The 27,240-nt window shown below is 39.0% G+C and overlaps 1 protein-coding gene across 3 annotated transcripts in view; it reads right to left on the bottom strand.

The window, feature by feature from the left end:
* Positions 1–27,240, bottom strand: part of ide (insulin-degrading enzyme) — a 47,050-nt gene that overhangs the window by 7,002 nt on the left and 12,808 nt on the right. For 2 of the 3 annotated variants that reach the window (XM_015346851.2, XM_006630386.3), the window contains exons 5-22: positions 26,020–26,142; positions 23,844–23,956; positions 23,099–23,261; positions 21,774–21,866; positions 21,584–21,675; positions 21,245–21,325; positions 20,702–20,805; positions 12,960–13,062; positions 12,145–12,267; positions 11,756–11,838; positions 10,556–10,700; positions 7,624–7,734; positions 7,096–7,216; positions 6,115–6,206; positions 4,723–4,834; positions 3,616–3,783; positions 3,063–3,335; positions 180–241 (exon numbers count right to left, since the gene is read on the bottom strand). In XM_015346851.2, the coding sequence (XP_015202337.1) occupies positions 180–241; positions 3,063–3,335; positions 3,616–3,783; positions 4,723–4,834; positions 6,115–6,206; positions 7,096–7,216; positions 7,624–7,734; positions 10,556–10,700; positions 11,756–11,838; positions 12,145–12,267; positions 12,960–13,062; positions 20,702–20,805; positions 21,245–21,325; positions 21,584–21,675; positions 21,774–21,866; positions 23,099–23,261; positions 23,844–23,956; positions 26,020–26,142 (2,162 nt within the window). Of the gene's footprint in view, positions 1–179; positions 242–3,062; positions 3,336–3,615; positions 3,784–4,722; positions 4,835–6,114; positions 6,207–7,095; positions 7,217–7,623; positions 7,735–9,694; positions 9,840–10,555; positions 10,701–11,755; positions 11,839–12,144; positions 12,268–12,959; positions 13,063–20,701; positions 20,806–21,244; positions 21,326–21,583; positions 21,676–21,773; positions 21,867–23,098; positions 23,262–23,843; positions 23,957–26,019; positions 26,143–27,240 lie in introns of all 3 variants that reach the window. The other variant, XM_015346850.2, reaches the window with a different exon arrangement.

The following is a 27,240-nucleotide window of genomic DNA, read 5'->3' as shown; positions in this document are numbered from 1 at the left end:
CCAAACCTCTTACAGCATCTGACATTCAAAGGCTTTAATACAACACATTTTGGAACTGATCTTTTCAAAAGTCTTGAACAGATCTTTTTACTGCCTTACTGCTTATTTTTTAAAGGACAAAAGACTTACTGTCACACTACCTTAAAAAAACACAAAGGTACAACAGCCACACCACTCACCCTGTAAAACTGCATTATGTTTTCTTTTGTCAGTGTCTTCAGATATGCAACTTCAATGTTATCTGAAACAAAAAGAAAACATCTTGAAAAGGAGAAAAAATAAATAAAACTGCTGCCATTCTGCTGAAGAGAGACAGGTATCCACTGCATATATAACAGAGCAAATTCTGGAAAAAAGTATTGTACTTTCTCAGCCAAACGTATGCTAAACATACAAATAAACAGACCCATTTTGTTACATTTTTCATTTCTCTTCCAAGGTGATCAATCCAACCTGCTCCACACCTGTCTCTGTAGAAGAAATTGTGAATTATTTCAAACTGAACAAGTCTGACATCTGAAGAAATGTTCTGCACTGGGTTTGTCAATAAGAACAGCCTTTGCATGTTCTGCATGTGATGTTATATATATATATGTTACAAGAATATAATCTTTCTGGATTATTCACTTTACTACATAACTTTATTCAATTTACTACACAACATGCTAGCAAGATTAGCAGCCATTCCTCAGTTTCTAAAGGTTATGTAGAAGTAGTCACTGCAGCACAATAAGTGGATAAACTTAGCTGCTCTTGAAGTCCCACTGCTGGTAGCACATACCGTATCTGTGGTTTTGACGTTGCTCGTCACTCACCTTTTATGACGAATTGTTTTTAATTTTAAAATTTTAATTTAAAAAAATTTGGTTACATTCCATAACTGGGAGATTCATCACTAGTGTTGAACAACAAATTATGCAGAATGTAGGGTTAGTTCACAACATTGACTTCTAGCCTGTTTGTAGGAACATGACTTGAAGGACAGATTCATCGAATCAGCGATTCATGAACTCTCTGGGATGGGTGAAGACTGGCATCATCTTTATTATGTAGCACTGTGAAACAACCTTCCCCAGCACATGGAAACAGGGCTGTGAAAATGATGCAGATTTAAAAAGCCTTGTTCTGTAACTGCAAAAATGTTGAAGACAAGCAAAGAGGTCAGAACTGTAAAAAGTAGCAGTCTTGAAGACAATTAAAAAAACACCAAAAGAATTAAGTAAAACTAACCTGACACAAAAGTCAAACACTATTTTTTTCTTTCCTTAATGGTATATATTAAATGTTACCAAGGTAATGCATGAGTCATCAAAGTAACATAGTCAAACACAGTACTACTATGCTCTTGAAAACATATGCAAATACATTTTTCCAGAAAATAGGTGCAATAATGGGATTATGCTTTATTGATTATACTGTATTCATAGAATTTACTGCTAAATATGAATCCATGATTTGTAACAAAACTTTAAATACGGTAACATTTATTTCTCTTATAAAATCAAGACCTGATTTATTGTTTATACATACTGTATGTAAGTATGTGTATTGCTTCTTGTTTGAGACATTGAAATCAAATGATACATTAAGGTCAGGAAATTATATTGGGTTCTTTGTGTAACATGTTATAAAGCCAAATAAAAACATACTAAACAGCTTTAGGTAAATTCGATTTTTTTTTTCTTTTCTATGTGTACATCCATAGCTTTTCAGGGAGCAAAGATATAACTTTCAATTTACAACCCTAAAACATGTAACTAATTGTTGAAGCTCTTCAGACATAGATCAACAATATTACATTTATCCAATTAAAGTAAACATTTATCAACTGATTTAAGGTATAAACAAAATTCCTAATACTTTCTACAACTTGAGTAGTGTACCAATGACTACTTAATTGTACGAGTTACTGTTTTGTTTCGATAACATACATCACCAGTGACTACAAATACTTTTAGCCCCAGACAACACACTCACACAAATGTGAAATGTGCAGAGTCTTTCTGTGTATGTTACACTTATACATTACCCTAAATCAGATTTCCTTCCATATGCCCTAGACAAAAAGATAACACTCACTGTGTCAGCTGAGCATTAACAAGCTTTCAGTACAGTTTTAAACAGACTTCCAACAATGACTCACCATGCCTTAAAAATAAAGAGACAAAACTGGAAAACACTGAAATCTTCCACGTCGTGACTAGTTAAAGCTTAGTATCTTTAGTGATTAAAGTATTGTTCATTTCTGCTGTTTCTTTTAAATTTTTTTTTTGCTTTCTACCCTGAAAGATCCAGCAGGGCAAAAAGAATAATAGTCTCCAATGATTTGAAAAACTGCATCCAGTATGCTGCTTTCAAACAGAAGCTTCATTTATTAGCACTGTTACAATGGAGGCTAATTACATAAAAGCTGGCCTTTCCCTCAATTTATCCATTCCTAATTGTAGAATTTTTACTGCATTCCACTCCACTTTGGAAAAAACTTAAGAAGTAGAGCTGTACTGTCTGACCTTTCTATTAGGTTTTTGCAGTGTAAATATACGTCAATCTCACATGTTTAACCAGTATACTTTCTATATCAATTCTGGGATAAGTAAGCTGCTCCCTTCCCTACAGAATCATTCATATCTTTAATGTTAACTATACAGGCAACACTTAACAAATAAAAACAGGGAACAAACACTGCAAGATTTGTTATTTCAATTCCTGTGGGCCAATTTAAAAAGCACCTCTAGAAGAACTGACAATACTCTACTAACAAAGTAGCTTATGAATCAGTTATCCTTTGTGCAACATGAAGATCTCTTTTGGAAAACTGCATTTCAAGGAGGAAAAAAGAAAATACCACTTACATTCTCACAGAGTTGTGGAAGAAAGTGAAAGAAAAGAATACAGAATACTATTATGATCTAGGGAGGAGAGGGAGGAGACAGCTCACTAGTCTCCTGCTCTGGACAGAGCAGAACAAAGGTTCTGCAACTCATACTGAAGTACTAGTGGTTTGAAAAACAGGTGAATTCTGTCTGGCACAGATTGCCACACGAGCAGTATTGGCGCCTCACCTCTGTCAAAGTTGTACTGTTGTGAAATGATCTCTCCCCAGTACTTGGCACACTCAGCTGCCAGTTTCTTGGGCTTGTCGAGCCGGCGGATGGCCAGGGCCTGGATGTGTTTCTGGAATGCCTCCTCGCTCATCTCCTCCAGACTCTTCTCCATGGTCCTCAGGAAGGCCTCCACACGGCTCTCCAGGTAGTGGGGCGCCTTTTCTGACTGGATAATGAAGCGCAGCCCCTGGACACCGTTGGCTCTTCGGGGCCCACTGAATACGATGTAGCCTGGGAATTTACAGAAGTACCTATTGAGTACTGGCAAGATGTGGTGCTCTTTTTTTGGCCCAGTGACAGAACGGCAACTTCAGAGCCAGAAGACAGACATCACTCTGCTGCCTGCGAAACATGACAGACACTGGAGTTTTGGGTTTACAAGTGCCAGGTTAGCTCACACCCAGCAACTTAGGCTAATTTGATTCTGCAACCTACAGTCAATGCAATGTCATGATTTGAAAGAAACCTGGATAAAGAGTATTGCAGAGTCTGCAATGTGGCAGAGGCTCACCCAGCTGCTCCTTGGTACGCAGGGTGTTGAAGCAGGGCTCAGAGATGATCTGGCAGAAGAGCTCCAGCAGCATGTTCTCTTGGGTGTTCTGCATGTCTGTCTGGTAGTAGATCTCAATGCCACAGTTGTTGTGTACTTCATTCCTCTGCTGATACACATACCATCCTCCTAAAAGCAGCCCCCAAAAATGAATAAATGAAAGACTCTCCTTCATCAGCAGAATAATTTAAAGCATAACTTAAGGTACATTGAAAGTGTGATACTGGAAGACAAATGGTAAACTAGAACAAAAGAAGAAGGCAGTCTGAATGAAGCCATAAAAAGATTAAGTCAATGTAAAAAATGTGATCTAATTATTCCACATAGAGAACATAGACTTATAATTGGTTCTTGGAGCACTGTCATACAAAGTTTATATGGAGGTCTATATGGAGGCAGAAACTGAAGATGATAATGACAATGTTTAAACAGTAAAGACTCTAGACTTGATATGGTAGAGCGGAAAACACTACAGGACCAAGCCTTATGCAACGGCTCTCAATAGGCAGCGTATCAGGAAGCGGTGTCCAGAGAAAAAAATGATCCAATTGCAAATCTAAGTATATACAGCACATGCATCCATAGTAACCCGAAATCCAGTACAAATCGATAGCAGTTGCTCACATTCTTGATTTGTTTCCCTGAATTACAGCTGGAAAGCAATCTCAAATGTGCAGAAATGTCCATGTCGTTAATCTTTAATGAGGTACGCCAGTAAGTTTCAGTGCTGGATAATCAGAATGCTTAATCTTCAGAATGTACCTAGACAGCAGAAATTATTGAAAAAAATCCCAGTTCAAAGTGGGTTCTTACATCATTCTCATATGAGGAAAAGACCAAAAAAATAACAAACTGCAATTAAACTGCCTCCACTAGACTGTACACATAGTTGTAAAGCAGGCATGCTTTTTTTTATTCTAATGACTACTGTGCTGGAATTTGTGATGAACTACACGGCTGTGACGATGTGACCGACGAGCGGTTTTGAATATGTGGCACACGGACCTGGACACAGGGGTGCACTGTGAGAATGAGGGAGAGCTGAGGGTATGGAAAGGCGCCACTTACTGTCCGGAACCTGAACCTCTCTGTAACGAATAAGTTGGCTGGGCAGGAGAGGCTTGGTGTGAGCGTGTTCAATAAGAGTATCCTCAACCATCTGCATCATGCCTAAGGCAGACTGAAAGGAAAGCAGTTTGTAGTTAACACATCAGAGGACATTGCTGCTTCCATAACTTTCAACTGCCCTTCTATCTGTTCTGACACAGCAGAAACTGCAGCACAGAAGCGCAGTGAGGTTTCCTTGCCAAATATGTAATGTAGAACTATCAGATGGAGCATATGCTTGCAATAAATATGTTCTACATCTCTCTACATCGCTTTCAGGATGTGAAGACTTAAGTGTGTTTTGCTCAGTGTACCTACCTTTTGAAAATACCTTTATTTAATACTCCACATATGCTCCCAGATATTAACAGGGGTGTAGGAGAAAAAAAATCAATCAGGGAAACTTTTAATTTAAACTTTTTTCTAAACACCTGCATGGGTCCCACAGGTGCCCGGTAATTTGCCATCTCTCCGGCAAACAACAGTGACATCATTCGGCATAACTGCATTTCATATTGTTTTATTAAATAGCTATAACAAACATACTTCTGCATTCTTGATGGCTGTAACATCTCCTGTTACAGACTCTGCATCTGATTACAGAACAGTGACACACTTCCCCGCCATGAACCACAATAACTCCCCACCTCCACAAACCTAGGGTTTCTTTTCAGGTTTTTCAATGCAGGTCTGTTACACATTTAAGAAAAATTATTCTTGTATTCCTATACATATATATCATTACATATTGAAATCCTAGGTTTCCCCTATCAGCTGCCTGTAAGTACTGTTTATAGTGTTTGAGACCAGAACTGAAAACTGCTTCCATGTGTGTTATTTTCCTATTTCCTCATCTCACCCTGTGCAAAACAATTAAAAAGAAGGAAATGTTAGTTTGGAACTACAATCGAGAACTTTAGGCAATGCGTGTCAAATAATGTCAGAAATATTGTACTTTTTTCTTAAAGTACACTCATTGTCTAATTTCAGTACACATCTATATCCCTGTGACAGTGAAATAGTTATAGAAAGGGTTTTTAATCCGACTGTGACATTCACTTCATTAGCAAGGATAACCGGGGTCATTTAAGACAGCTGTGATCTTACATAAACAGTGATCTGATCACCAGAGATCTTATCCGGACTCCTGTGTTTATACCCTATGCGACATTCCCACATGAATGATAAAAGGACTCTCTGATGCGTAAAGTCCTTGTTGCTGAATTGAAAGAGAGAATAAAAATATATCTCATCCTTGCGGACTCTGTGAGAGTCTGCGTGACCAATAACACACACACAGAGGCACAGACTCCATCGAGCTTCCTCGTCTTCAAGGAGAGACAGTTAACCAACCTGTTTTGTTATATTTCCATGGAGAAGCGCTTCAATGTGTAACCGTGACAACAGCTGAGGTATAAAGGCCTTGAGGCGAGGGAGAGTGACATCTGCAACAGATATTTAGACAGCAGAATCAATCATACAGTGCTTTTCACAGCTATGGACACTTTACTGTCAGCACCACACCGCAAAAAAAAACATATCTCTAAAAAAAACAATTCAAATCAAAACCCTCCTTCCCTTCTTAAGTTTTATTAGCTTTTATCAGGGGCGTTTCTCAGAGACACTTCTATCATTGCAACACACACGGCAATGGGGCTGTGGCACTGCACCGACTGCATTGCTTTGAATTCACACAGCGTCTGACCCAGATTCAGAAGGAAGTGTTAAGCCTGACGGAAGAACTGCAACTAAACAAACTGGCTCTCTGGAGAACTGCAGGAAAAAAAAACACTTGGGCATTGTCAGATGACTGAGTGTCAAAGACATTAGTCCAACAGTGCAGAGAGAGGGGTCTAGGGTACAAAGTGAGGTGGGCGACAGCTAGGAGAACCAAGCCATTTCTTCCTATGGCAATACTGGATCACTCGATTGTTCTCATATAACAGCAAATTCAAGTTTTCCCGTGTTCAGTTCGATAGCTGGGTAAGATATGTGCGTCATCACATAAAATTTAAAGAACCACCCGTTCAGGAATCTTGTAGGAAATTGCATTTTGACTGCATAACGCAACTCGCATCGCAATGAGTCTCAGCATCTGTAATTAACATAGTGCTAAGAAATATTCAACAGTAAGTCACAGTGAGCAAATTCGGAAAATCCAAACACGTAGGGATACCTCTGCCAATCTTCTGAAGCCGCTCAGAGAGACTGGAATTTTTCAGTGGCACTAACTGGGATCACCAGACAGCCCCGCTTTCTTGAAATAATTTCCAGCATTCCACTGCCTCCCCCCGTCAGCAATAACTCCGAAGGGTGGGGAAAAGTGTATTTTACCATCTAGTGCCTCCTTCAGTTCATCTTTGGTCCAGGCCACCTCAGTCATTAACAGCCGCAGGTAGTACATGGCATGCTGGTGAGGCTGCTCAGCACGGAAATTGTTCAGCGACCGCATGTACTTGGAGAAGGAAAGAAGCAAAACACAATTTCAGTACATCATAAATCAACACCTATAAAAAGTAGACTTTTAAGTGTAAAGGCATGTGAAAACATCTGAAGTTTTACTTTGAAAATCTCTGCCAGCATTATCTCGTTCTTCTAATCCACACTTTTAAGTATTTAATGCTTTGGCCTGCAAATAAATCCATATATTTATATATTTATATAGTTATGTATTTACCAATTGGGCATCTGATGCCCTTTCTTGCAACAACAGAAGCTGGACGTACTGTGCCCAATGGTAAACTTGGAATGCCAAGCACTTCCCCTCTGGGATGGCGGAACGAGCAGTCTCAAACTGAACAGAGAAGCACTTTGCGCATGAGCTGGAAGGTTATGTATAAACGCAACAGCAGACGAGCTTACTGCTTCTTTGATGATGTCAAACCGTTTCTCATCGATCTCGAAGGTGGCCATTTTCTCAATGATCTTCTTCAGCAAGATGTGCTGCTTGTCGTTGTAGCCCTTCACGGACAGCTGTGTTGCGGGGGGAGAGGGAGGTGATGAGAACACATGTGGCGCACTGGGGTGGCAATCCAGCTGCACAGGACTGCACAAGTGCTGAGCTTGAGCTTTCAGAGAAGGGGGCTGGGAGGCCGGGATTACAGAAAGCTGCAGCGGGCTCTGAGCAGGCTGATTTCTGCTATCTACTGCTATCAGAGAATAAATTGCTCACGCGGCAGCATACGATGACTGTACCAGTCGCAAAAGGCATTCAGATTGATTTATATGCATAATCAAGCGGCAGACTTTCAACAATAAAGCTCAACCGCTCACCAATAATTGCGCCATGAAAAACCAAGCACAACACCAAAGAGACAGCTGAACCAGGGCACTGCAAACTGTCAGAGTACACGGCAATTACAATGCAGTGGGACTGGCCTTAGAGAAAAGATTCGCCATTCATCACGATCTTGCGTCCTACAGCACAGGAGGAGAGACGAGTTTGTTTGCCTCTTTCTTTTTTTCCTCGCCGTGCCCAAGCTGTGCAAGCAGATGACAGGCTCTCCTATTTCACCACACTGTCTAATTCGGCCTAAACACTGGGCCCGCACAACTTGAGGTAACTGGCTAAGGCAAACAGTCACCTTGAAAATTAAACCTTTAGGAACCCAGTGACCGAGTGCCGTGCTCTTTTCTTCTTTCAAACTACTCACTCACAAAACCTCTCATGTTCTTTAATTTAGGTGCATAGCTCTTTTCATGGTATCAATTCATTTTTCATCTGGTAGGGTCTGCACATACTACTACTATTACTACTACCAATGATAATAATTTTCATTGAATATAAAATAGTGAGGCAGTCTTTTAAATATATGGTCACCTTCTCTATTTTAACATTCCCGCGTTTCCCTTCACACAGTAAAGTAACAGCAGCAGTCGCACATACACTGCCCCCTGGCTGCCCCTGTGAGTTACACTGACACACCCAGAAATCTGATTACACTGCACACAACAAGCTGAGAGGTAAACAAGATGTCAAGTCAGATTAGTACAATGAAAATACTTAACAACTCACTACAGTTCACAGGATGAAACATGCAGAACCTAGGGCTTCACTGAAGAGTGTTTGGCAACAAAAAAAAAAGATGTCTAATTTTTCCTTTAGCCTGTATACACACTAAAATGTCCTCTTTCTTCTTCAAAACAGGTTTTCAGGTTTTCTAAAAATGTTTTATTTTAACAATCTGTAAATACAAGCATTTTACTTCAAAGAAACATATAGCTAATTTTAGCTGATAAATCTAAAAGGCTAGAAGAACTAGGCCATTAGTTTTCTCAGCTAATATTGCTGTGTGGAGATATACATATCTTATGATCTGTATTCTTCATGAAACTTCAAGTAAGATTTTAGCAATTAAAGTGTGAACAAAAAGGGTAAGGAACAAAAGTTAAAGAAGATAAAGAGAGCACCTCAAACCACGGACAAAACGCTAGCCTTTTCAATTTTTAACATGTTCCCAAAGCAGCAAGTAGTGACGTCAAAGACAGGGCATGAGCCAATAATCCTTCATTTGTTGTTTTACAGATATGCTTCCCCCCTCAGTGCCACTGCTGGAGACTGTAGTACAAAACAAAAGTTCCTTCTATATTAGAAAATAACTTTTATATTGGCACCAGCCTCCAGACTGACAAGGTCATATAGCTGCTTTACTCAACACCATCCAGGAAGATTTTGATAAGCATCAATTTATCAATACTCCAAGGTGATGAGGTTTAATCTGACTTCCCATTTAAAAACAAATTATATTCATCCCAGGCCTAATTAAATAGCGCTTATCCACCCCAGTGCCTTGTTTCATGACCATAATCTGTAAAACATCAAACAAAAGAATTTCCAAGGGCATAAAGACAGGAGCCCTACACAGTACGGCAGACAGCAAGAGCATCCTTAACACTCATGTCTCAAACTCCTTCCCTCTCCACTTCTACTTACAAGGAGTGCATTCATTCCTGACGCTACGGCATAGACCAAACCTGAGAGGCGAGCTGCATATGTATACTCTTTTAAATCATCCTTCAATAACCTGAGAAACAGGTAAGTCATGTTGCAATGGACAGGGTCTGCGTAAAGGTAGCGACTAACAAAAAGAAAACAAGAGAGAGAGATTTGTTTGACACCTCCAACATGGACATGGTGGGATGAGGAGGCTGACAGAAGAGTATGTATATGCAGCCTAATGACCAGCTTTTGACGCAATGGAGGGGAAAAAATGATCTGGGAAAAAAGTCTACAAAAGAAGTAGTGAGGTCTCCATTTTCCATTGTTCTGGGCTAAACTGCAATTTCTATGCAATGAACTTGGATTCGTCATCAGTTTACAGACTAACTGCAACACATTACATGTATATTTTCTTTGTTCGGAACACTCAAAGCTTGTATGACTTATGTAGCACAAATCCTCTTAAAGCCATTTCAACTCGTTTTTCACCCCAGGCTGAAGTGTCCAGTTCGATCTCTGCCTCACTGGGCGGTCGCCCTGTAGGGAAAGGAGAATCAAGGCAGAGGAGGATCCGCAGATCTCGCAACCTTGGAAAACCTCCATCTGACCTCTCCCGGCAACTCTTTGGAGTGATGCCATGAATAATCCCATAACCCCTTTCCCACTCCCGCTGGGAAGCACAACTTACCATCTCTGGGACTAAACCTGGACATGATTTAATAGGCACTTTAACCACAATGGAAAAGAGACACCACCGACTACTTCTTCAGTTGAGGTTGAGGGAGAAAGCCTAATGAGGAAAAGACCAGTTGAGAATGCTTAGTTTATGGTGCTTGTTTGAATTTGGGTACTTACATACATCCCATAGATGGTATTTTGCAGGTCATAGTTCAAGCCGGCTAACTCAGCTGCATATGCATACTCGTTGAGAGAGTCCTTGAGCAGCTCAAGGTACAAATAGGCCATATTACAATGCAATGGATCCACATAAGCAAATGGGCTGAAAAGAGAATGCCACAAGTAAAGTCTCATACTTTCCCTTGGGATATAAATACCCCAAGGGTGCTGAACCACAAGTCACGAAAAATTAAAAAATCATACACTGCATGTCCATTGAAATGTAAATATATCAATACACTCTGACAAAACATAATCAATGGAGTTTTACATATAATACTATTACCTAAACAAACTACAAACATTTAAACCAGGACAAGGGGTAACAAGAACCATTAAAAACAAAATGAGTATTTTTTACAATTTCCATCAAGCCATGAGCTCGAAAAAGGGAAGATATTACTGCTTAAAAAACAAAAAACAAAATGTAGTTGTAGAATATATGCATTAACAGGGACAAATTATGTTACAGGTCAAACTTTTAATGCGATTACGTGTTTCTCTGGTTTTGAAAATGAACTTTGTTTAATGAGCACAGAACACTGGAGATGCCCATGGTTGGTATTAAATAGGTAAAAATCTGGGTTATTTTGTATTTTGACTGCTTTTAGAAAGACACAGCAGCAGCAGTCTTCAATTGCTTCTATTTATAAATATTGATCCAGCAATCTGAGGTCTCCCAGGGTTTAAACTGCAAGATTGAGAAAGCACTGAACAAAATGCCACTTCAAAATGAAATAGCTCTGGGCTTTTGATGCCTTAATGCATCAAAATACGATTTGTAACTCAGAGCTTCTCAGAAGCATAAAAAATATTTTTTAAAAATGTCAATGCAACGATCTTTTCTTTCAATTATTTTCCATAAATGTCCGTGTCTAAAGGCAATTTCACACTTGCTTTAAATTAAGCACAGACAAATTCTTGCTTATGAAAAAAGAGAATCTTCTGGCAGCTGAACTGCACTTTCTTCAAATCCTATTTCTTAATGTTATTATTTCAGATCTATCGTCTCAGAAAGAACTTGAGAGATGCATACAAATTCCTTTCCCAAACTGTATGTTGGCTTTGATATAAATTAAACAGCACAGAAACCTCAATTACAAGTTTCAAACAATGTTTTAAACTTAAACAGTTGTTCAAGTCAGTATTAGTTCCTACCTGAAAAACTCAAAGTTGAGGCAGGCTTTTGGAAGGAAAAATTTGTCGTCCTGTTTGAACCACACTTTACTCATGGCAGTATCCTGTAAGAAACGTTTTTCAGTGAAAAGTGTAGTAAATGTAATAAAATGAAATACAGTACGCTGTTCTCTTTCATGGGCTTATTCCTACTCAGATGTCAAAATGAGAATGATAAATTATTTAAAACAACATTCTCTTAGTCATTCTGCACTAAATATGATCTTACATGCTTTCAAATATTTCTATATGAGAACTATTTTTAAAATAATTATTTTGCAGAATTACATTAACTAGTAGTTGTATCTGGTTATTTACACACTATTTTTTTATCTCTAACATAAAACATTGATAAAACATTCAATAAGTACCTTTATCAGTGTGGGATATGATGGAGCATCTTTTTCCAGGGGATAGATTTCAAAATTTGTAGGTATAAACTCATTTTTCATGGGGAGTTTGAACTTTCCATTCAAGTCTGCATTTTGCCATTTCTGAAATACACAAAGCGGAGCAACTGACAAAACGCTTGCCGGTAATCTGTACCCGTGCTTGGATTATGTAAGACCAGAATTAGTGTCATGGAGAGAGACTTTAACCTTATAAAGAAGTCTCTTTTCTAAAACATCCACAGATAAGCATTTTTATTCAGAAGAAGGATTAGTCTCACCAGTATGAAATCAACAGAAGAAACTCCATTTGCAAGCAATCCAAGAGCCTTTCAGTCAGCTAACTTTGGGGATAAAATCCAGTCCAGGAGTTTCTTTCAGAATTCATTTGAGCTATTTAAGGTTTGCTGGGCTCAATCATAAAAATGAAACTGTTGCTTTTGTACAACCTCATATTTCATTCAATAGCTTCCATAACCTCAATACTGTGGCTGCAATAGCTTAAGTCTATTTTACAGCCCTGAAAAAAGGAAGGCTTAGCTCATAGGATTTAGAAGTGGTAGGAGTATATTTGTAGCTAAAACGCCATGAAGTTTCTAACACTTGACATGAGACAATATACTCTAATATGGGCACTGTGAAATTAAAGTTATGCCAGAATCAGTTACCTAGTCTACTATCACAGAGCAATAAACAACTGGCAGCAGGTCTCTTAAAGAAGTGTTTGGACAGATCCTTGGCCCTCTTGAAAGCAAGTCAGATCTGAGTGGATTTCTGGAGTGCCACGCGCAGCTCACCTTTATAACCTCATCAGAGATGGCTTCCTGTTTGTACTGTGTCCCGTACCATTCTTCTGTTTTATCAGTTTGTCCTTCAAAGGATTTAGACACTACTGCCACTCTGCAAAATAAAGATTATACATCACATGCAGACAGGCTGGAGAATGAATGGCAGTGGATGCAATCTTTGAAGAAACTACTAATTTTATTCATCTCTGCCAAGCAATGGCAAAACACCCAACTGAATGCGTGTAATATTCCACATTCCAGTTGTGTGCAGTGACAGTGACACATCTTCACCAAAAAACTTCAGCAGAAGAAAACAAAACTTCAGCAGAAGTTTTGCGAAGAAGCCGTGTCAAACTGTGCAGTCTAAGCAAATGCTTGAATTTTCCTTTTGGCTCAGCACAAGGTAATCCATGTCAGCTTCACTAATTTTAGTGCTTTCCCTTCTGCTTGGTTATTCAAATTGAGCTCTCTACATTTTCCACTTTATAAACCGGGTAGTAAAGAGAAGAAAGGTCTGCTTATATTGTCACTCTGTACTTTTGCAAACAGAGACTTCAGTGTGCAGGCACAGGCCATGCTGTATGAAATTCATATGGCGTACTACAAATTACCTGCCCCGTTGGCATCTGAACCAGCCCAGATGTTGTTTACTGCACTACCCACAGAGAGTTAGACAGCAGCACAGATTAAATATTCACACCATGATTTTATGGACGATAGCCTCATTACAGGATGTCTGTATGGCAAAGAGCAAGCTGCACCCTGGCGCACACTCTCCCCAGTACATCAATCATGAGTCTGGCTTGAACAACTCCTCAGCTTTTCTGCTATGGGAAACTACAGCACAGAGCTACAACGTCCTGCAGAAACGTACTTTCTCTTCAGGTGTCTACAGAATGCAGTGTTTTTTATGGGGTTCTTTTAAATTGTGCATTGGAGGATAAGCAATAAAAAGTGCTTCCAATGGCAAAATTGACTCCACCTATTTAGCCCCTATGTTTTAGTGCTCTTAAGTGACATACTTATAATAAAAAGCCCAGAGCTATCCACTTAATTATGACAAGAATTTCACAAAAGTATGTGCTATTCACTTCAAAGCCACAATATGGAACGATACAAAGTGGAAAAGCATTTTGTCATTCCAAGCAGTGAACAAAATAACTGAGAGTAGTCTGTAGGAGATATAAAGTAAAACTCACTCTAATATAAGCAACAACTATGGTAATACCTTTTATATTTTATGCTTTCACATTATTAGTTAACAACTCTAAATCTAGATATATATATGAGGCACACTCAGTTCCTTTGAAGTTTACTTATGAATTACATTTCAGCATTATCCTTTTATAATGGGGGCCACTGAAGCAGTCATCAATTTACTCTGCTTCCTAGCTTCTACACAAAGAATTTGCAGAAAAAGAAGACAATTTTACTTTTTTCAAAGGTTCCCAGCAACAAATCAGCATCTCCTGTCATCTTTTGTCCAGTGTGGAAGGCAGTGATCAAAAACCCAGGTTCTATTTATGTGATGGCATCTCTGATCACATCTGCTCTTCTTGTCACATTCAATGCAACTCTAGCGTAACGCCAGGCAACATAAGAAGCTGTTGTAGTGCTGGTACAACATCTGAGCAAATAATTTTGGGAAGAAAGGTCTGAAGTCCCATATTCATACCCTAATAAGCTGGTGACCGGTCTGGGATGGGGTTTGGGCTTTTATCCAAAACTTCATTAATTAAACTGGCACATTAGTTCAATTTTGTGAACAGGAGCCCACATAGAATGAGAAGAAATTGTGACCCTGATTTAGCAAACCCTCCCTGCACCCCTAATCTCAACAATTTCAGACAGGTACAGTCATTATAGTAAGGCTTTAAACGCTCTTTTCTCATTCGTCATGAGATAAGTACCAAGACCATCCATATACTGTATGTTTATGTTCCAAAATTAATATCGTTTATGGCCTTCACACGTGTTACAGTATGCTCCTATTCTTTTTATGCTCAGCTACTAAGATTTCCCTTCAGTGGTAAAATTCCATATAAATATTAAATACTTAAACGGGCACAGTAAAGACATTAAATATACATATACATACTGTATACAGTACGGTTTGCATACAGTAATATGTTTATGTTCCTAAATCAATCTCTTTTATGAGCATGTGAAAGGCGTGGTGAATCGGAGATTCTCAAAAATTACTGTACTTTGCATGATTGGAAACAAATGCGTGATTGCGAAATGCTGTGGTGTTACTTTTACAAAGACGGTCAATGAAAAAAAGAATGTGGACCAGGGCAATACTTTGAGTTTACAGCTTGTCCAAGGTCATTCATTATTGATACTATTAGTAATATCTTCGTTAAAGACTTTGATGGCGACAGCTCAAACATGAGAGGTTGAGCTTTATTAGCTCCACCTTGCGGAAATTCCGGATACTATTATTTTACTTGCGGTACTATAGGAGAATTTACGGTACCTCGCGGTAGACTGCGTAAAGCGCACCGCAAAATAATGCGGTATCGCCAGCTTGTTTTGAATGGCTGCATCTGTATGTATTATATGAAATTACAGCCTCAAATACAGTTTTATAGTCATCATCACATCAAAGAGCTAACCCAATTGCCTACAACTTGTTAGAGTAGATGAATCCAAGCACTTCTTTTGACAACAGGATAGTTTTTCCCACTCGAGTGTCTTCAACATGCCAGATGAAAGGGCTATTTTTCTCTAGCGCCTTTCAAGAGAACTATCCCACATAAAACAGCCAGGATCTCTCAGTAGTATCACGCAAAATGCTATGATCACAGTCATTGTACAATGAAAGCTGCAGCACACTTTCTCTATAGATCTCAGTAGGAATCCTTCACGCTAAACATTTCAAAACTGGCAACAATGTAAAATTCCACTGCTACTCAGAAAGTATGTTTTAAATCCTAATTGTACTAAAAAGCAAATTGTATTACTAGCCAATACTCCTGGGATTCTAAGTCACTGTAATTTTTTTTTATCAAAGTAAATGGACTCTAACAAATGCTTCAAATCAGAATGTCAGAGAATGTCTAAAAAGTTACCATAAGACCCATCAGAGTCACCATTGTTCTTCTAGTTGTTGTTAATTTTTCTTTTGTCACTCTTTATGTGATATGCTGCTGTATTTTATGTTACAGGCAATAATCTCAGAACTCATCCAACAGACACATTTCACAGCATTTGAACAAAAACATGGTCACCAATTTAGTCATTCAGTAATGGGATTACTTAATGGTCTTTTGCAGGTATAATCTGCACATGCTGTAGGCCTACATTAAGAAAAGTCGCTGAATACAGTATTACTAAGAAAAAAAATAACTTGAGATGCTGGCTGGCAGCTAAACCCTTGACAATATGCGTTTAAAATTATTGAAATTAAATGGAGCCACCAACAGCAAAAAAAAGCTGTAGCTCTATCTTCTAATTAACCTTGTTCATTATTTCATTCTGCTTGAGCAATCACAGAACAGACTTAATTATGGCAACAGAAGAATAATGGCCCGTTTGCAATGCTGTGAGTAGATTTTACACAGGCTGATTAAAACTGGCCACTAAAACAGTCACTTAAACCCTGTTTAAATTACTGCAATTATACCATCTTAGCAATGGGTGATGGCTTCATTCCTACATTCTTTAACCATCTGACAGAAATACATTTTATAGAACTACAGCTGTAAACTATAAACTCACAAAACATTCTATATAGCATTTTTAAACTCCATTATTTCATAATTTAAGGATGTTACAGAAAGTCATTACTTGGGAGCTACTGAAGAAAGAACAAGATTTGGTGAATTAAATAGGAAACTATGCTGAGTTTGAGGGCACAGCACATGGTCTGGGATTCCATAATGAGTAAAGTGCCCTCTGTATCACATATGGACGGCACAGGTCATTTTCCTCAAGTGGAATTTACTGGCTTCCTCCTTTTGTTTTCATCAGAAGGCTGGGAAAGAATTTATGCGGTCCTAATTCAACAGTATATTGGCAGAAAATATAAAAAACAGGTTGAACAACGATTTTCAAGCTGATTTTCCAATGTGACGACCTAGGTGCCAGACAGCACTTGAAGACAACCACAGACTACTTGAAAGTTTACCTTAATGACGTCCTTCTGAGTCAAGGAGACAACAAGGATTAATGAATGAATGCTTTTCCCCAAAGGATGACAAACTTTAAACAACACTGTTCAGTCATTCCACCACGTGTCCAACAGCATGGAGATACTTCATGGTCATCACTCTGCTCCACAGCCACATACCAAACTGACCTTGAGAACAACTACTCACAGTGACAGACACTAAAGCAATGTTACCTTTTCAGAAAGGATTGCTATGTGCTTAAGATGGACAGGCTACAGTTTGCACAAAATAATCACTGATACTACCCTGATTTTTTTTTTTTTAAATGTGGACTGTTCTTAACATTATCTTCTTCACATTTTTTAAGCTTAGCCTAACACTGTACAATATAAGAGCAAAGCAAAGACTTTACAACACTGACTGAAACTCATCGCTGAAAACTGTGGATGATGCATGAAAGATCTATGATTCAGTCACTTTCTCATTTTTCATCATGTGTAGAAATATGCTTAGCTACACGTAAGAGCTTAGCCAGTCATGAAAGTTGTTTTAAAGTTAATGTTACAGTACCAGAGAAAAGTGTCCAAACATGGCTTCTTTAAACAGATGCCCTTGCAGGTCTCCACGGATACAAGGCTTGCAACATCAGCACGAGGAATGAAAGGTATCTTAAGTGAAAAAGAACCAATTGAATCGGAGACGTGTGTCTGACTCAGACTTATCAAACAGAATGATCAGCATCCTGGTCCCTACCCCCAACGTCCTAAAAAAGCAAGACGTAATTATTGCCACATTTGGCTTATTCAAATGCAAAGATGTATTATTGGCAAAAGTGCCCAACCGACCAGTTCAATACTTTAAAACCCCTCAACTTTATGCGAGGATGGCCTTACTGCAACCTGGTGCAGTGCTCTAGTTCATAATGTGATGGACTTGTTTTCAGCTGGAAATGATAAGGAAGTAATGCATTTTCACCGCAAATGCAAAAACAGTATATGGTGCAATCTTACATTACAAGTGTGTCTGGGATTGCCCAATGGCAGCACACAATTGACTAAGCGGACCTGAGGCTAGGAAAGGATCAGTTTGTTGGCCAGGGCTCTCCCAGCAGCCTCCTGGGTGTTTGCAGGGACACAGTGCAATTGTTGAGATCAGGCTTCTCCTCCTAAACCTGTGACACAGCGCTGCATTGCTCATGATGTTAAAAGAGAAGTGGCTCGCAGGCGGGTATGTCCCAGGAGTCTGTCAGCACTTCTTCATTCTCTCTGCCCCGGATTTGAAAACCCGAGCTGAGATGTGAAAAACACACAATTGAGTAATTCCAAATCAGGTGAGTGTATAACCCTAAATCTAAAAAAATCCACTGTGGATGAACAACCGACATGATCTAGCAGAGATTTCCACAACGACTGAGCCCAGACTCAAGATTCTCCTTGCCTAGGAACAAGTAAGGGTTTATTGCATGCTGAAAAGAAACACAACATTTCAGCTGTGGAGCCTTCTGAACCCAAAGAAAGCTCCACAGCAGAAACATTGTGGGTTTTTTTAATTTTCAGCATGGAATAAACCTGTTACTTGTTCCTTTGGAGCCTATGCATGCTGACGCAGCTCCCTACTTGAACTACTTCTCCTTGCCTACTCAGCCTCAACCCTGGAACACAGGAAGGCCATGATCCATCGCCCCCCCACAGCATACCGAGGCTAACAGCCAGACAACACTGACGAGAACACTGGTGCCACTGCATTGAATTCTATAAAAGTAAGCAACAGGATTTTAAAATTCATTCTATATCGTAATGGAAAACAAAGCAGAGATGCCAAGACAGAAATTATAGTGATCTCCTTTTTGTTCTGCTAAGGTCCCAGCAGGTAAAACTTGGTACAGCAAGGCACAACTTGGAAGTGCAGAGATATTACAGTAAACCAATAAAGATGAAATATAGGCATGGACTATTTGCACTTCAGTAAATAAATAGAACAAATCATCTTTTAGTCTATTTGATAAAATCATACTTTTCTAATTTTGTGTATCTAAACTTTGAGCCCAAAATAAGATTTCTCAGTATTCTCAGATTAGCTAATCATGAGCTACTCTAATCAAGGCAGTTTCTGTACTGAAGCAAAACCCAGAAAAAAGCTCACAAATATTGTTGGCGTTCAGGAATGTAACTCTAAAAACACATGTGGACCTTTGCAAGAAATCAAAAACTGGAAATGGGTCTAAAGGTATCACTTTTTGGTTCTTAAAGAAGCCAAAAGGTTGTTTTCTTTTAAGAAGGCACTAACCAGGACAAGGTCTGGAGGTTAGCGCTATTCCATTTACAGTCACCAAATCATCATCCCAAGAATATCATTACACAGATGATTATGGACATCCTTCAGAAATATCACTGGAGTACGATCTAATGTACTAGTTGGTTATTTAATTTGCATCTCTGGGGCTGCAGTGTGCAGCAGTTTTACATATAGTAGAAGGTTAGGGTTCTGCATCCTGTGAACTAAAGAAAATTATGAAATCACCGTTTCCGCTCGACACATCCGGTGTATTTTATCCAGAAATCTACTCGGCATCAGAAAACCACTTTTTGCGTGTATTCCAGAAGCATAAGGCTGAGGGAGAGACAACACCCTGGTCTAGCTGCCAGCACAAACACTAAAGATGGCAGTGTGGGCAAGTGGTGAGGGCTCCAGACATTCCGGTCTTTTAACCCCAGCCTGAGACCAAGACAGCAATCAATGTAGCCAGCAGGACTTTATAAGTGGGGAGCAACCTCAAGCATCCAGCAAAAAGTCATGCATGTAAGGTAGGAACAAGCATGCAGAGGAACCCCAGTCTGACATCCAACTCATGATTTCCGAGGCAGAACTAAATTCCACTCCGCCGTGCCTCCCCCTTGGGGAATGTGTTCTCTTGGCAGCCATTGCAAGTAATTAAGGAATGCTTCACACTCTGAAGGTGGCAATCTTGAATAACTGACAGCTAAAATGTCAAATATACCAACTAAACGGTTGTTGAGGAAAGCATCTTTTTATTTTCCTCTATCCTTAATTGCTTGGAGAAATAAGCTCACCTTGCTGATTTTACAGGATCGTTATACCTCAATAAAGATTGTGTTACAGTTGAAAAGTAATTCTGCATCTTCCCACTTACGTTCCACTTTCCAAAAGTTTATTTGACAGATGTCACTGCTAATACAAAGAGAATGCCATTCACGTAGGACTGATTTAGTCTTAACTGGGGCAACAGAATTAAGAGCTGTTGTTCAAAGGTAGTCATCAGCAGAAATATTGCACTGGAACCGGTAAAGTGGAATTTTCTGATCATTTCAGAAAAGCTTCTTACATCTGATCATAAAAAGCATTTAGCTTAGAATCAGCTTCACTGCGAACATTTAACTACCAAGCATGAGAAACCTGTCGCAATTAGTAGATAACAGACATGTATTCAGCAAAGTCTGATAGGGGGAAAAAATGATAAGGTCTAGAAGGGCAATCAAGGTTTTAATTAATTACATAATTTGAACACTGGTAAAAAAAAACTGAGCCAGCCTTAAAAAAAAAATCTCCCATCAGGACTGAAGGGGAATGAAATCCGCATAGCAGTTATTTCCAGCTGAAAAGGCTGCAGTGACTGACCTGACGTTCTCTGGCCTCAGTTTGTCCAGCACCATGTCGATCAGGTCCGGCCTGAAGTCCTCCAGCAGGTACTCCGCTGCCAGCACCTCCTCCAAGGGGTAATACTGAAACACCAGCCACACTGTCACTGGGGGTTTACCTGGGGGAAACTGCAAACCTTTGCACACTCTATAGGCGCACACATCACAAGTCAGACGTGAAATACATTTTCATTTTAGAAAAAAAGACGGCACAATTTGACATTTTCCCTGTGCCCATTTCTTAATTTTCAAGCATGACAGAAAGTCTTTTAAAGATCTTGCTCAACAATACCCTGATGCAAAGTGTCAGCTGAGCCCACAATCATTTTTCTGAATGCTCAATCGGTTATATTAATTTCTGAAATGTGTATTCCCAGGCTAGCTTATGTGCAAGGCCATAAATCGCTGTAGCATTCTGGTCCACCATTTAAATACATTTTTTCATCTTTTTTGAATCAGCAAGGGAGGTTCAAACACAGAAAGCAATGACACAAAAAGAAATATTACATAAGCGTCAACCTACATGCAACAAACCAGCGATTTTAGAAGTGTATCCACGAGGTCTCTCCTTATCTTTGAACCTGAAGGCCACTGTATTCAAATCCTGAAAAGAACACACAGAAAACACTGTAACGAAATGTCACTACACGAATGAAGAGATCAAAGGGATCATACCCTTTTACTGACAGGCAGAAAAATAAAATCACACAGTAATCCATTTAATGATGAAAGACTGAATTTTTCTGCAAAAGACTTGAATAATGTTTACAAGTTTAGATTAGGTTGCTGAAAAGTCTTCTGTCACCGGTGAAAAGATCAGGACAGTATTCCATTTTATCAGTGGGATTATTTCAGAATGTACCTTGCACTCCTGGAAAACCCATTCCTGTGGACCTTCAGTGCGAAGCTTCTGAATGTACTGGAACATGTGGAGAATGATATCCTCAACGTGCACTGGGCAATCAGAAACAGAGAAACAGTGCTTTACAACTCTCAAGGACAAGGCAAGTCTTCAGAAATGCAATGGGGACAAAGCCTCTTGGGATACTTACAAAGGCCCTCTTCAGTCAGATCCACATTGATGATAAAGAACATGAAGCCCTTCGCTCCCTCCTTCTGACCTCCTACGAGTGTATTCACCCAGCCTGTCACAAATTCAAGATTTCACACAGAAACATAAGGGCCAACGTACATACTGTAACTACAAACAAAATACAGGATACTGGATATTCACTGAAATCCAGTGCAGTCCAAGATGTTTAATATAGAGAGGCATCCCTCTCTATAATAAAAATGCAAATATTTCAAAAGGCACAGAAGGGCAGGGGAAAAGCCAGTCATTAAAAGGCATGTTCATTGTCTACTGATACTGTGGTTCTCATGTTTACAAACAGGCTGTAAGTATTGGTACTTAGACCCTGTTTCAAGGGCATTACAAGGAACAAAGTTATTATGTTAGACTTCACAGCACTTTGCTGCCTTTGGTGGTATCCTGTAATCTTTAATGTACTGCAAATAAACATTTCTGGTGTTTTAAACTAAGAAATTTCACACAGTAAAGGAGTGAAACAGATTGGTTTTCTTCTTTTAGAAAACGGAGTGAGGTGTAACTTATAGCAATAAATATTTACTCTACAGCTGCAGTCCCGGAACGATAATATATTTTACTGTTCCACCTGGGATCCAGCCTCACACATACTGAGTGCTGACACTATACCAGGAAACAATACACAAATACATAGCAATAAATTAAGGTTTTTGCTCAAAGCTGTATAAAAGAACCTGTGAAGTCAATTATTCCTAAATATCCGATTTCCATCAGATGTCAATACATTTTTTTACTGTCCCCAGTTATCTTGCAGTAGAGAGCTCAACAAAAGGAAAAAGGGAATGCTGAATTGGACAGAATGTCTTTTCATAACTAAATCCATAAACACTTTCAGCAGCTGCTGTAGAAACCTAAGAAATGAAGGACGTTTGGCCATCCTGGGTCTTTTTTTGTAAAGCAGAACTATCCGTCAAACAGTCAGATGAGCGACCTTAATTTTTGTTCCAAATAATGGATGGATCTACAGTTATGGAAGAACTGACACATAAGAGGTCAAAGTGGGCTAAAACTGGCAGATTAATATAATGCAGACACTGAACCCTAACCTCTTGGAAAGAGCATCCAGAAACATACAGTATAACAGATGTAAATGGGGATTACATTCATTGGCCAGGAAACAGAAATCTCTAAATGTTTCTTCAGATGATCTGGACAAAACTGTAGAGAAGTATCCCTGTTTATCCATGAGAAAGACTCTACTTGATAGAAGCAGATGTGTGTGTTGGTGTGAAGTAAATGAAGATGCTGCTCTTTCACTTGCACTCTTACCTTTGGCTTTCAGCTCTGAGAGCAGGCTCCCAGGCCCCTCGTGTCCAATGAGGTGACCAAGGTAGTGCCCAGGGTTGGACTTGTAATATTTCTGAAGGTCTGGGATGGGAAAGGTGACGTACAGATTGCGTATATCCTTAATGGGCACCACCTTATAAAATTGCTGTAAAAACATATGAAGGTAGGTTTTAAAACAATCCGATTGCTAATATTTCTACTCCATGTCATATGGAAATACTTTAAACGCTACTCTGTAAATTAACACATATTTAATACCAGCAAAACCAATATGTTTTCTCTTGCCGATTACAATTTCATATCTCCTCTACCAGTAGCCTGTCAACCCCAGACATTTAAACTGCCTTACAGATTCAACCACTTTTTGATCCACTAAAGGGGTAAATCAGATTTTGACAGACACATAAGAAAAGTGTTGTTTACTCCATCACCATTGGTTAAGCTTTGGTGCTACATAATGAAACAACCAGAAACACTGCAGCCAGTGCTAAAAATTAAATAGCACTGTTTACAAAATTCCCAAGGACTTCAACAATATAGTTAGAGTGTCTTCAAAGGTCAAGGCAAGAACTAATATTTGCTGATAATATACTTCTAAAACCAAAAATGGATGGTGAATCACTTTGTGTTTTAAGGGAGGCTGTCCCATCAGCACTGATGTGGCAGTATTCTGATCTGGGCTTCACCCCCGTGGAGGAGAGCTGGTGAAAGTCTCTATCAGTCATACCCTTAGGTGCTCCTCTTGGAAAGGGTGCTCTGGAAATTCTGGGACAGGAACGCTTTTATTCTCTACTTCTGCAAACAGCTTCACTACCATGCTGGTCAACTCATCCAGGGACTCTGGTAAGAACAGAGAGAAAACAGGCCATCTGTTAAAACATCCGTCTTCGTCAAGTTGCTTTAAATATCCAGAACCCTTCTGGAAAATATTCAGAAAGCGCTGCATAGGTTAAACTGGAAAACAGGTCACTTAACGTGTTTTGTTTTGTCTCTCGATACAAAAGTATAAGTCAATAAGTCACACGTTAGCCTACAAAAACCAACGTACAGTACAAGAGCTAAACCATAACACACAGCAAAATGTTAATGGTATTTTTTCATAGCTAAGCTGATACAAAAATATCGCAAACCAGCAAGAAAATTGGTGGACCAAATTTAGTGTTTGCTAATAGAGCAATGTTGGAAACAAAGCCATCATTGACCAATTTGTGCCAACAGTGGACTGTTAAATTTGTATTACGATCTAAAGTAAAGTCAATATGCTAGTGATACGACTTATTACATTGCAATCTCTGGTAGAAAACAACCCCACACTTCCTCTTAAAAATCAAAACCCTCACATATTAAACATTAATCTTAATCTTAGTAACCTTATTTTAAACCATCACATCAGTAAGGATTTCCAGAAAATAACTACACAGTTCTGGTGCACAGCTGATTTAACCAAAGCCAGAAAATGTACGCTGCAATTAAAGATGAGTGTCGAACCATTCATCAACTAAATTGGATTGGAGGCAAAAAATGTGTCTAATACAACATATTGTTTCAACACAGGTGTCAGATTAGTGTGACCTTGAGTGTGCATTGCATGAAATTAAATTCTGTGAATAATATTTTCTTTTTTAAAACACATATTATAAAATGAAACCTAATGAGCTACCTGTGGATTTTTTTTATTCTGTATGTACAATTATGTATAAATCATGGCAAAGAGAAAAATATTAATATTATTTAGGACAAACTGGCTGACAACACAACAGGGTCCTCACATCTGATGAAGGCTCAAAAGCTAACGAACATTCTGCTTTTCAGACTTAAATTAAGACATACTTTCAATAGGTCAAACACTTAAAGACATGTGGCTTTTAAATTATAAATGAAATTAAAACAACATATTGAGAACCGTATGCACAAATTAAGGTTCTCTTCATATACTGAACCACTAGGGCAACAGATAAGACAAAGCCTGACAGTTAAGGGGACAAACATTAAAACACAAGAAGACAAAATTGAGCTGCCGACAGATGATGTGCTTTTATACCTCAAACAACCCAGGCATTCCCTTTTTGTAAGCTTTGGATCTTTCAGTGAAATATGAAAGTATGTCTCTGTACGAATCAAAAGTGAAAAACAACAAGGTTGGCTAATCTCATCCTATCAGATCAAAGAAAATTTATGGTGAGCAGGTAATCAACATCAGTTGTCTAGGACTGCACTTTCCAGAAGTGTACCTGTCAAAATGAGATCAAATAAAGCAAGAGAATAAACAGCTATGCTCCGCATCCACTTCCATTAAAGTACTAATGAAATAAAAAAGTACTCTTTCCAGCCTCTGCCAGATGAGGTCTCTCCAGAGGAGTTTAACAAGTGGGCCAAACTAATTTCAAGGTTCATTTGGAATGTCAGGGAAGCAAGAATTAGATTTAAAACACTGTGATGAGCTGGGAATAAAGGTGGTTTGGCTTGCCGTGTGTTAAGACAGATTTTCATACTTCCCAGCTTTGATTCCCCTTATGTGGGCATGATCCAACTTACAAGGCAAAATGGAAAGATCTAAAATCTTCAGACAGACTTCCAGTACAGTCGATTTTTAGAAGAAAGAAATCCAACTTTTTCCATAACACATTCCTGTATCCAGTGTTCATCCTGCAGGGTTTACCAGTATAGCCTTGAGCACTGAAACGGGAAGAGCTCTTTACATGCTTCGCTATGCCAAACAATGACTTTGTAAAAACAGCACAGCCTAGATTAGAAGAGAGACATACCAGCAGTCCCTCTTTAGGTTTCTGAGCGCACATGCCTCTAAAAACAACCTGCTGTGCTCCCCTGGCGCTGGAATAAACTGTACAATCTCAAACACCATGGAATTCTTTCAATTTAAACAGCTGCTTTCCTGCACTCACCTCTGCCAAGCACACACAGGGCCATGAGGTTTGAGGAGTAGTACGTGGAGTGGAACTTAAGGAGCTCCTGCCGAATGTCTATGCCTTCTTTAGAGGGCCTGGTTTCCAGGGTTAATTTATTACCTGTTAAAAAAGGCAGAAAACCAAAGTTAAAATGATTTTTGTAGACACATTAATAAAGTAAGACATAATTGGCCTGCAGTATTTTAACGGAATAACACCAACACCGTTCTACATTGAGGAAGCATCCATATATAAAAAAGTCAAATAAAAACTAAAACGCCAGCAGCCTGCAGACTATTACTCTTGAGATTACAACATGAAGGGCATTTCATTTTCTAAGCCCCTTTGTTAAAAACTGCAACATAAAGCAAAACAATGGCAGCACAAAAGGAAATAGCACAGGAGATGCGTCTTGGAAAATCAAGAATCAATTCACTCTGGCACTATATCTGAGCCACGGGTCTATCTACTCGTAGCATCTGGGCTGGCACCCCCGGCTTCCGCCCATCTGAATATTTTAAAGTCCCCAAATAAAACCTAGCAAGAAGAACCCAGTCCAGGCTGAAATCTGGAATGAAAACAGCTTTGTCGGCAGAGTACAAATTACAAAGTAAAAAAGAAGAATGGGGGATTATTTAAGTCTTGTGCTATTACTGGAGTCGGCAGTGCTGTACAATGATCTGCCATTAGAAGCTGACCTAGCAATTCATTGACAGTCTCCTCGAATCAGCCTCACAATCCTCTCCTCAACACAGCAAGACTGGAGCCAAGAGGAGACTGTTTTTTGAAGATGCCAGCAGTCAATTTCATACATAGGAAAATAAGTGTGGCAAGCATAAAACAGTTTGCCAGTAAAATATAACAGGAATATAGAGCATATACTCAGCTCCTATGTATTTTCTATAGTAAAATTTATATTTCAAAAAAGAAATAAAGTATATGTTGAATTTACATGTAATAAATAACACAAAACAAGAACTACTGTTTACAAACTAAAGGAATATGTTAATAATAAAGGGTCTCAATTCCACTTTATGTTCACTTTCCATTTAAATAACACAGTATAACATTTGTTCTTTGTTGAAAAGCTCCAGGCTTAAGCGTTCATTTCCAAGCCTCTTGAAATATTATCGCTGTGGTGGTCACATGAAATGAGGCACTTTAGACTATCATTAACGCCGGCCTTACAGCTATAAATAACACACACTGAGCCGAGAT

Source organism: Lepisosteus oculatus, chromosome 4, assembly GCF_040954835.1.
Source record: "Lepisosteus oculatus isolate fLepOcu1 chromosome 4, fLepOcu1.hap2, whole genome shotgun sequence".
NCBI lineage: Eukaryota > Metazoa > Chordata > Actinopteri > Semionotiformes > Lepisosteidae > Lepisosteus > Lepisosteus oculatus.
Note: the sequence above shows the minus strand (reverse complement) of the source record. Positions and strands in the feature narration are given on the sequence as shown.